The 11,063-nt window shown below is 47.5% G+C and overlaps 1 protein-coding gene across 1 annotated transcript; it reads left to right on the top strand.

Moving 5' to 3' along the window:
- The first annotated feature begins 6,953 nt into the window (after positions 1 to 6,953).
- LOC123047337 (phytosulfokine receptor 1-like) lies at positions 6,954 to 9,578 on the top strand. The gene has a single exon (XM_044470862.1). The coding sequence runs from the start codon at positions 7,229 to 7,231 to the stop codon at positions 9,512 to 9,514; it is 2,286 nt and encodes a 761-aa protein (XP_044326797.1). The 5' UTR covers positions 6,954 to 7,228; the 3' UTR covers positions 9,515 to 9,578.
- The last annotated feature ends 1,485 nt before the right edge of the window (positions 9,579 to 11,063 follow it).

Genomic DNA, 11,063 nt, shown 5'->3' with positions numbered 1-11,063 from the left:
CCAGCGAGACGGCGTCCTGCTCGGCGGCGACGAGGCCCGGCATTGCGGGGCGGGGCCTGGGCTGGGGCTGCGTGGTGTAGGGGGGGACGGGGGAGGCGGCCGATCAGGCGGGGTGGGTGGGGGGTCGCCGGATTGGCGGGGGAGCAGGAGGAGGAGGGGGGCGCGGAGCGGAGTCGTGTGAGGCGACCGGGGGCCAGCGAGGCGCGACGACCGGGAGCACCTGTGCTTATCTTCTTCGCGGGGCAAGGAAGATCATTCTCTTCTGCTTTTGGCCCCGAGCTGGAGTGGAGAGTGGACGCAGCATTTTGAAAGAAAGAAAAAAACCCTCTTTCCCTTGAAGATTTTTACAGAATGAATCACATTTTTTTTTCAAAACTTACAAACCACGCAAGTTTCTAAGTGCAATAATGTTATGCGGTGAATGTTCGTGGGAGGTGCATTCCGTGGCAAAAGCAAAATAATTTCATTTCATTTTTGTCACTCTTAGCTTTTGAAATGTACCATAATTGCCACTCTAAATTATTTTGCTTTTGCCACGGGAATGGCAATTGTGTTAATTGTCAAAAACTAAGAGTGGAAAAAGTGAAATATCAAAATCTAGAGTGGCATAAGGAAGATTGACAAAAATCTAGAGTGGCAAAAACAAAATTCCCCCTAATTTGGGTGCCTCCGCTCCGGTTAGTAGTTTAGGTTAGGTTTTTTTTAGTCCTGGTAAGTCCGACGCTCGGGTGGATGGCGGTGCTTGTTCGAGTTGGTCTTCCGGGCTCCGATCCTCCTCACGTTCGTCTGTCTAGACGAAGTCGACGGAGCTCCGGCGTAGATTCCTAAAGTCTCCTTGGGGCGGTGAGGTTAGGGTTTCTCGACACGTGGCAAGATTTGTTGTTAGGTGCTTCAGATCTATGCAAGGTTTCAACGGTGATGACTGAAGCTCCAGAATGCTGGTCCTTAGGGGCACGTGCATGAAGACTTCCCGAGTGTTATTGACAAGGTCGGCTCCGGTAGGGGAACATCGACAGTGGCGCGTCGGCGGCTCATTCTAGCAGCGGTAGTTGTCGTTCGATTATCTCAAAATCTCGATGTAATTTTTATTATGTTTGCAATAGTTTGTATTTTTGGTGATTTTTTTATAATAGATCTGATATTTCTATAAAAACTAGTACGAAACGGAGGGAGTAGATACCAGCAACGGTAGAGACTCCATCGATCAGGGGAACGTACGACAGGTGTATACGATTTTTTTTCCTTGGTTTTTTGTGAAAAAGATCGAGATATATTATCAAAGTCCATCGGAAGTACAAAGTATCTCAAATATAATAAAATTACATCAAGATTCTGGGACCACCGAGCAACCACTAGTGTCGTTACAACGAGCCGCTGACGCACCGCTGTCGCCGCTCCCCTACCAGAGTCGGCTTGACCTTGTCAATGAATTGGGAAGTCTTCATGCACATGCTCCTAAGGACCCTGGAGTCGCAATCGTCGCCTTAAAACCGTTGAATAGATCTGAAACACCTAGAACCAAAAAATGCCACACGACGAGAAAACCTAACCTCATATCCTCAAGAAGATGACGGGAATCTACGCCGGAGCTCCGCCAACTACGTCTAGATGGATGAACTCGAGGAGGATCGAAGTCCAGAAGACAAACACGAAGTAGAAGCGCCATCATCCGCTCGAGCACGACACCTGCGAGGACTAAGAAACCCTAATCTAAACTACTAACCAGGAAGGAGGCACCGGGATTCCCGTCCCTCCACCGGCCTCTGGAGCGGCGGGTGAAGGGGAGGCGAATCCACGAGCTCGTCGGCAAAGTCTGAAGGGAAGAGTTTGTCCTAGCCATTAAGAGATAGGGGAGGAAAAACTGCCAACTGATCATTCTTTTCCTAATTTAGTGGGCATGAAAAATAAGGAGAGGTCCTTAGGTGAATTAGAAAGGGATTAGACATTTGAGCAGAGGTCTTATCGTTTAAGAAGGGCGGGAACTGAAAGAAAATTATGTTTTCGTCTTGACCCTTCATCGTAATTATGGTTTTATGCGGATGATCATTATTATGTTATCACCACTTAACTAATCTCTTATCAATTCTCACCCACCAAACACGATAAACTTTCTAAACTTCTTCCTCAAATCTCCCCACATAATTTTCATCATATGCCCAAAAAGGCGAGAATGAAAAGCCACACCATATATCTTCTTTTAAGGAATCCACATCATATATCTAATCTCACCACAACTCTGTTCTCTAAACTTCCATTCACTTCACAAAAGTTACCAAACAAAGCGGTATGGATTTTGAACATGCTAGAACCTTTTTTTTGCATTACACCTTTTCGCAAAATAAAATAAAAATTCAAAATACTGGGCGTACCAAAGTCTTCTTCCTCCTGTATCCACCGGCAAGATGTTGTGAGCATAGCTCGATGCTGCCTTTGGGTCTTGGCCTCGACCTCGACCTCGATGGAGCAAACTTTCTGAAACCAAAGAGACCATAGAAGCAGCGGCAGAAAAGCCATGATGCAGACTAGGAGACGCTGGCGGCCCTGACTTGAGAAGCAAATTGCCGCCTGAAGAAAAAACGCCGAATTTAAAAGGCCACGAAAGCTAGTCAAATCTAGACGGGTTCACCAGAAACCTAAACTGATAGGATCCCGGAAGACCGCCGGAGAGACAACTTCACATGCTCTCTGCCGGTGAAAAACACAGCAATGGAACGAGGTAGGATGAGGAGAACATTATTCTACTGTAGGACAACATCACCGTTTCACCATCCCAAACCAAACAAAAAGCCTCCCTACAGAAAACCTGAAAAGATCACCTATGCCGTTGTATGACATGTCCATGTCTCATGTCAAGCTCGCCGCCGCATAAGACCATGCACAGACACCCTCCTCTCCGATGACCCATCCAGGGCGGACCTATCGATGAAGATCTCTGTGCTGGACCCCTTCGGTCCGTCGACTTCACCAACGACGATGTTGGACACCGCTCGAAGGCTTCTGCTCGAGCACCCACCAACACCTCCACAAAATAGGCCTCCCCCCGATCTTGACCTCCCCGCCGTCACCTGCTCCACGTGGACTTTGCCTGATGACATGCCCCGATGGCGGTGAAAGGGGCTGAGGATGGGTGTCTGCTTGGGTTTTCCAGTTGCATGCATGGTCGCCTATTCTTCTCATGATCACGATTTGATCGATCTCATGTGAATATGCTAGAACTTGGTCATGCTTGTATGCAAATTTCGAATAAGCTAAAACTAATTTGAATTTAAGCTAGGAACCACACCATGTTATTAATTCAATCTTGATTTATAAGTTCGAAATCTTTAGCATGGTTTGCTCTTTGCTGCGGTCGAGTAGAACTTCTCTACGGTGCGACCGGTCGCTATGCTACGAAATGAGACGCGCGACCCCGCCACCGCTCCACCGATGCCGCCGCCGCCGCCGCCGCACCCGTCGCGCCTCGGCTTCCACCCGCTGGAGCCGGCGCTCTCCGCCGCGGCCGACGCGCTGCACCGCTCCTGCCCGAGCTCCCCGCGCCGCGCCGTGCTCCGCCGCGCGCGCGCGCTGCACGCGCTCCTCGTGGTCTCCTCCACGCCCTCCGCGCCCACGCCTGGCACCTTCATCGTCAACCAGCTCCTCGCGCTCTACGCCCGCCTCTCCGCGCTCCCCGACGCGGTCGCGCTCCTCCGCTCCGCGCCGTGCCCCAACGTCGTCTCCTTCAACACCGTCCTCTCCGCGCTCTCCCGCGGGGCCCCGCGCCACGCGCCCCAGGCCTTCCGGCTCTTCGGCCAGCTATGCGCGTCCGGGCTCCGCCCCACCGCGCCCAGCCTCTGCGCCGTCCTCCGCGCCGCCGGCGCGCTGCGCGACGGCCGCGCGGGCGCCCTGGCGCACGCGCAGGCCGCGGCGCTCGGGTTCCTCGCCAGCGACATCGTGCCCACCGCCCTGCTGCAGATGTACTCCGAGTGCGGGGCGCCACGGGACGCCAACCGGGTGTTCGACGAAATGGCGGCGCCTGACGTGGTCGCGTGGAACTGCGCGATGCACTGCAGCGTGCGGTACGGCTACCTCGGGCGTGCTCTTGGGCAGTTCTGCAGCATGGTGAGGGCTGGGCTTTCACCCACTGAGAGCACGTTCTCGTCGGTACTCAGCGGGTGCGCGCGCGCTGGGGATCGCCGCGGAGGGCGCGTGCTACATGGCTGGCTGGTGAAGTCGGAGGAGCTTGACCCTGACACGCCGCTGCAGAATGCGCTGCTCGGCATGTACTCCAGCTGCGGTGATCTGGACACTGCGTTGCATGTGTTTGACAGGATTGAGAGGCCTGACCTGGTGTCATGGAATACTCTGATTGCTGGGTTTTCTGGTGCTGGGAATGGATGGAGTGCTATGGATGCTTTTGTACGGCTCAAGGATGTGCGGTTTGGCGAACCGGTTGTCCCTGACGAGTATACATTTGCAGCTGTGGTGTCTGCTGCTGCTGCTTTACCTGCAATGCGTAGTGGAATGCCACTTCATGCTGAAGTGGTCAAAGCTGGGTTGGAGACCAGTGTCTTTGTAGGTAATACATTGATCAATATGTATTTTACAAACGGGGAGCCAGGCTCAGCACGAATTTTGTTCGATTCCCTTCCGGAGAAAGATGTAATTATGTGGACCGAGATGGTTGCAGGCCATTCTTCGTCAGGCGAAGCTGAATTAGCCTTGAAGTATTTCATTAGCATGCTTCAGGAAGGGTACAAGGTCGACAGCTTCTCTCTCAGCAGTGCTTTGAACTCCACAGCAGAGTTTGCAGGTCTTAAGCAAGGAGAGATGCTCCATGCTCAAGTGGTAAAAAGTGGTTATGAAGGGAATATCTGTGCCTCTGGAAGCCTGCTTGATATGTATGCTAAAAATGGTGCTCTGCAAGGTGCCCATTCGGTGTTCTACACCATAACAAAGCGAGATTTGAAGTGTTGGAATTCCATGATAGGGGGATATGGCAATTACGGCAATTCAGAAATGGCATTTAAGTTATTTGGTGAGATGATTCGTGATGAGCTGCAACCTGACCATGTAACTTACATCTCCCTCCTTTCAGCATGCAGCCACTGTGGACTAGTTGAGAAAGGGAAGTTCTACTGGTTTTGTATGATGACGGATGGTATTATGCCAGGATTCAAGCACTATACTAGCATGGTGAGTTTGCTGGGTAGGGCAGGTTTATTGGAGGAAGCAGTTGATTTACTGCAGAAATCCCCATTTGCCAAGAAATGTCCTGAACTATGGAGAATTCTGCTAAGTTCCTGTGTAGCATTAAATGATTTGTCCGTTGGTATTCATGCCGCTGAACAGGCACTCGCACAAGACCCAGATGATATGTCGACACATGTATTGCTTTCAAACCTTTATGCTGCTGCAGGCAAATGGGACGTTGTAGCTGAAATTAGGAAAAGGATCAGAGGAATGATGGTTGAGAAGGAACCTGGTCTGAGCTGGATCGAGATAAAAAATACGATTCATGTGTTCTCAGCAGATGATGAATGCCACTCTCAGATCGATGACTGTCGTGGCGAGTTGCTTCGACTTAAGGGGAACATGGAATTGTTGTATAGTTCTGAAAATGAATTGCTTTCAAGTGGCTAAGTTGCCATGAATATATTTCAGTGAAAGAGCATTTGAATTGCTTTCCTTTGAGGATTGCTTATTGATAAGGACCCTCGGGTGAGTTATTAAGATTAAAAATATGGTGCTTGTCTTCTCTGCAGAGCTGAAGGTTGGAAAGGGCCACCCTAATGGTTGAAAATATAGTTGTGAAAATGATCTGCTGCCAAGTGGCTAAGTTGCCATGAACAGATTTTGCTTAGAACTTAAAAGAGGTTTTGACTGCTTTCCTCTGTCACGGCTACTAATCTGGCTTATAATAAGAATTTGGGTGTAACAGCTAAGCAAAAGAAATGAGAAGGTTTACTTATCAAGGGACAATCTATCAATTTAAGGTTCCAATAGCACTCTTACCACCATTGGGTCAAAGAAGGTTTACAGTCAAACTGCTTCAAACAAGTTACTGAGGTGGAAGTAACACAGTAACCAAGCATAAGTCCGACTTATGTTTGGTTCCTCCAGAGACTAGGTACATACTAAGCACTGGATTGATCAGCTGACAAACAATTGCTCGAGTCTGAATGGGAGAGAGAAGTTTGAGCTGATGCTTTGGTGTCTCTTGCATTAATATGTCTGTTTGGTTCTGTTTCAGTCTATCTGTGATCACCAGCAGAATCTTGAGCTATAATTTTATAGAGCAGAGATACCTAAATGCCCTGTGGTGCCCTTTTTTACTGTTTCAAAGAAATTGATGTTGATTGTTGAGTAGATTATTTTGACAAGGGCTTCTTGAGTTTACACATTAATCATTTGTCAGGTGTGGTGGCTGCTTCTAGGAAAGACATGCGCTGCTGAATATTAAAGGATACAGAGTAAGATATCCCAGAGATTATACTGGAATTGTTCTAACAGAAGACAAAAATGTACAGCTTAACTGAGGGCATGGCCGTATGAACCACAGTTACCTGTCCCAGTCAAGCCCTTCCCATTCATGTAAGCTTCCTGAGTTTACAGATTAATGTTACCGGGCATTTAGACTGCCTCATTAATTATTTTTCTTTGGTTTCTGAACTTAGTACATATGATTTTTCACACCCTTATCAAGACAACTAAATAATGCTGATGTTCTAAATTAAGTGACTTCTTATGATTGGGTAACCATATCGATCCATCATTGCTTAGGAGGAGGGCCACAGCTGCAGCAGTGCAGCAGGTTAGGAGGGAGCCACGGCTGCAGCACTGGGCCCAGGAGGGGACATTGACTCTTCCAAGGAATAAAGATAAGTTAGGATTTGGCACCGTTAGTTACTCTGTCTCTGTCTCTTAGTCTCTTAGTCTCTTAGTCTCTCTCTCTTTCTCCGACAGCGTTGGTGGAAATTTTTGGTCTTTTTGATATCATATTATATTTATTCATGGGAAATGGAATGACGTTGTCATAGACTTTGAGGACAGCACCCGTAAAAGTTTTATGTTTCCCCACACCAATTCCTCAGTTTCTGGTCATTTATCAGGCTTTCTGTACAACGGTATCTCCGAGGCAACAGGTTCGGTCTTTCCTTGTTTGTGTGTTCTTCATTCTTGAATCCATGCACCCTTGTAATAAGGTGTGAGTTTGGCTAAGAATTCCTTCCCAAGTCCTTCCAACCTGTTCATGCCCTGCAGCAAGGTTTTCTACTTTCACCGCCTCCTCTCGCTGAAGATGGGAGGCTATTACTGCTTGTTTCAATTCTTGCTCATCTATGTTCTGCTCCACGGACATCGCAGCCATTCTCTGAACCAGGCATGCCAACCCACTGACCTGGAGGCACTTCTTGCTTTTTCCAATGGCTGGGACAGGAAGGGTGCCAAGCTCACCGGATGGCATCCCAACGACACCGCATGCTGTTTCTGGACCGGCATCTCCTGTGATCTTGGGAGGGTTATCGGGTTGGATCTCTTCAACAAGAGCCTCCATGGCGGCATCTCCTCCTTGATCACCTCGCTCGATGGCCTCATGACACTAAACCTCTCCTGCAACTCATTCCACGGTCAGCTACCAGAGGGACTTGGCCAGCTAGCGAGGCTGCAGATGCTCGACCTCAGCGTGAACATGTTCTCCGGGCCGTTCCCGGTGAGGGAAGACGGCTTCCTAGCTATTGAGATGGTAAACATCTCCTTCAACAAATTCACCGGACCGCATCCTACGTTCCCTGGCGTGATGAACCTGGCGGTTCTTGATATCTCTAGTAATACCTTCTCTGGTGGCTTCAACACCAGGGCCCTCTGTGTTGCGTCAGTCAAGGCCCTGCAATTTTCCAGGAATGAGTTCAACGGTGAGGTCCTCGCCGGCTTTGGCAGATGCAGGATGCTCGTGGAGCTCTCTATTGATGGCAGTGGCATCACTGGGAGTATCCCCAGCGACCTGTACATGTTATCAGAGTTGAGGAGGCTCAGTTTACGGGAAAATCAGCTCTCTGGTAGTCTCAGCGAGTACCTGGGTAACTTCTCTCAGCTTATTCATATCGACCTGTCATATAACATGTTCACTGGTGTCATCCCTGATGTGTTTGGGGGTTTGAGGAGGCTGGAGTTCTTAAACTTGGCCTCAAATTTGTTCAGTGGCACATTGCCTGCCTCCCTATCAAGCTGCCCTATGTTGAGGGTTATCAACCTAAGGAACAATTCGCTGTCAGGTGAAATTGCCCTAGACTTCAACTTACTGCCAAGGCTGAATGTTCTGGATGCAGGGAGCAACACGTTGAGTGGTGCCATACCTCCCAGTCTCATGTGGTGCACCGATTTGAAGACGCTGAACTTCGGAAGGAACAAGCTCAAGGGGGAGATACCAGAGAGCTTTAAACATTTGCGATCCCTGTCACACATCTCACTTGCTCAAAATGGCTTCACCAACCTGTCATCGGCATTGAGGGTCTTGCAGCACCTGCCCAAACTGACGAGTTTAGTGCTTACGAAGAACTTCCATGGTGGTGAGACATTTCCAATGGATGGCATCAGTGGTTTCAAGAGCTTGCAGGTGCTTGTCCTTGCAAACTGTGCACTCTCAGGCATGATCCAGCCTTGGCTGCAGAACATGGAGAGCCTCAGAGTGCTGGACATTTCATGGAACAAGTTGAATGGAAAGCTCCCATCATGGTTAGGCAATCTGAATAATCTCTTCTACGTCGACCTGTCAAACAACTCGTTTAGCGGGGAACTCCCCAAGAGCTTTACACAGATAAAGAGTTTAATTTCAAGTACTTATTCAAGTGAGCATGCATCAATAGAGGACCTCCCATTATTCATTAAGAAGAATTCAGCTGAAAAAGGTTTGCAGTACAACCATGTGAGCAGTTTCCCTCCGGCGCTGATCCTCTCTAGTAACTGGCTTATTGGGCCAGTCTTGCCTGGCCTTGGGCATCTTGTGCAGCTCCATTTACTTGACTTAAGCTGGAACAACTTCTCAGGGCACATTCCTGACGAGTTGTCAAACATGTCCAGCCTGGAAGTGCTAAATTTTGCCCACAATGGTTTAAACGGGAGCATACCTTCATCTCTATCGAAGCTGAATTTCCTCTCCAAGTTTGATGTGTCATACAACAATCTCAGTGGAGATATCCCAATAGGGGGGCAATTCTCCACATTCACAAATGAGAGTTTTGTGGGCAATGCTGCACTATGCCTTCTTCGGAATGGCCCCTGCTCTGGAGAGAATCCACTTGAAGGAACTGGAAATGATGGCACCGATACTGTATCTGCAATGCCTGCGATGACATACATCACTGTGGAAGTGGGATTTGCTTTCGGGCTTTTAATCGTCTGGAACATACTGTTTTTTGCAAGGGCTTGGAGGGCTGCGTATTTTCTGACGGTTGATAGGTTCTTTGATATGATATATCTAGTGACAATGGCGAAGGTGAACAAGTTAAGAAGAAAATGGGAGGATAAAGATCATCCTTGAAATAAGTCACCCATGGCTCTTCACAGGTTCTAACCAGGGAGTTTATGTGCAAATGTTGTTTAATATGCTGTCTCCCTTTTTCTCACCTTATGTTATCTTCTTTGCTGCCGCCTCAGGTGTCATTACCTGGATAGAGTTAGCAGTGTGGGTTGTGTGGTTAGATTTTGAGTTTCCCTCCATGTTGAGAAGTGAATATTGGTACAATAAAATTTATGAACTGTATGATGGATAATCTGAGGACTTTGTTGTTCTCTGTGTGCAGCAGTACAATCTGCTGCCCCTTTCTCTATCTGTTTTGCTAATCAAAGATGGTGCATGTACAAGATTTCGGTTTCTTCCCCTTACATCCCTTTTTCCGATTTCTCTTGGCTACTTCTGGTATTTTGGTTTGTTCTACCCTGTGTGCGACTGTTGTTTATGGTTGTTCTAGCTTTTGGAAGGTTAACCAATTACATTTAGCAAGGCTTTTGGTCCTCACGAGGAGGCGAAAGAGAAGAAAATGTTCTGTGAAATTCTGCAGGAAAAAAATACGTAGACACAAACATTGCGTTAAAACCTTTATGCTTCTGCAGGAAAATAGGCCGTTGCATCTGAAACTAAGAAAGCAGCTAGAGGGCAGAGGGGTGATGGAAGACAATGAACCTAGGTTTGAGCTGGATTGAGATTAAAAATGCAATTCATTTGTTGTCTGCAGATGATGATTGCCACTCTCGCATAGATGGTTGTCGTTGTGAGTTTCTTAGACTTAAGGGAAACATGGAATTGTCATATAGTTCTGAAAATGAATTGCTGTCAAATGGTTAAGTTGCCATGAATAGATTTCAGTTAAAGAGCATTTGAGCTGCTTTCCATTGGGGATTGATACTTGATAAGGATCCCGCAGTGAGCTGTATTCAGATATAAAATATGGTTGATGCCTGCAGTGCTGGTGGTTGGAAAGGACCCCAATGGTTGAAAGTGTAGTTGTGAAAATGACTTGCTGCTAAGTGGCTAAGTTGCAATGGACAAATTCCAGTTAAAAGCGGATTTGACTGCTTCCTCTGTCCCGGCTACCTGTCCAAGTCAAGCCGTTCCAATCATGTAAGCTGCCTGTGGCCTGAATATTTCTTCCTTTGTTGATGAAAGCATGCCATTTAGACTTTGATTCATTAAGTAATTTCCTTTAGTTTCAGATCTTATTACATATGATTTTACATGTCCTCACCAGGGCAACTAATAATTCTTTAGTTTTAGTTAGTGAATTCTTCTAATTGGTAATTGGGTTACCGTATCTATGCATCTTTGCTCTCTTAATGCAATATGCATAGTTTGGTTGTGCTCATGCTGCACCAAGGAATCACAGTTTAGCTATGACTAATTGGGCTAATCGCTAGCTAATGGATTGCTTAAAAATAGGAAGGTGATAAGTAAACTTCAAGGAATCTTGTTGCCAGTTAGAATTTGCACAGACCCTCATTGATGTATCATTAGCTATATATTCGCAAGGTGGAAGAATTATGAATTTGATATGATCCGCATTGAAGTAGCAGGATATACCTATTTACATGGC

The sequence above is a fragment of the Triticum aestivum genome, chromosome 2B (genome assembly GCF_018294505.1).
Source record: "Triticum aestivum cultivar Chinese Spring chromosome 2B, IWGSC CS RefSeq v2.1, whole genome shotgun sequence".
Taxonomy (NCBI): Eukaryota; Viridiplantae; Streptophyta; class Magnoliopsida; order Poales; family Poaceae; genus Triticum; species Triticum aestivum.
This window is presented reverse-complemented; position numbering and strand designations above follow the sequence as displayed.

Bases quoted from the DNA above. Each gene is read 5' to 3' on its own strand.
- LOC123047337 (XM_044470862.1), top strand. From the start codon at position 7,229: ATGCCCTGCAGCAAGGTTTTCTACTTTCACCGCCTCCTCTCGCTGAAG.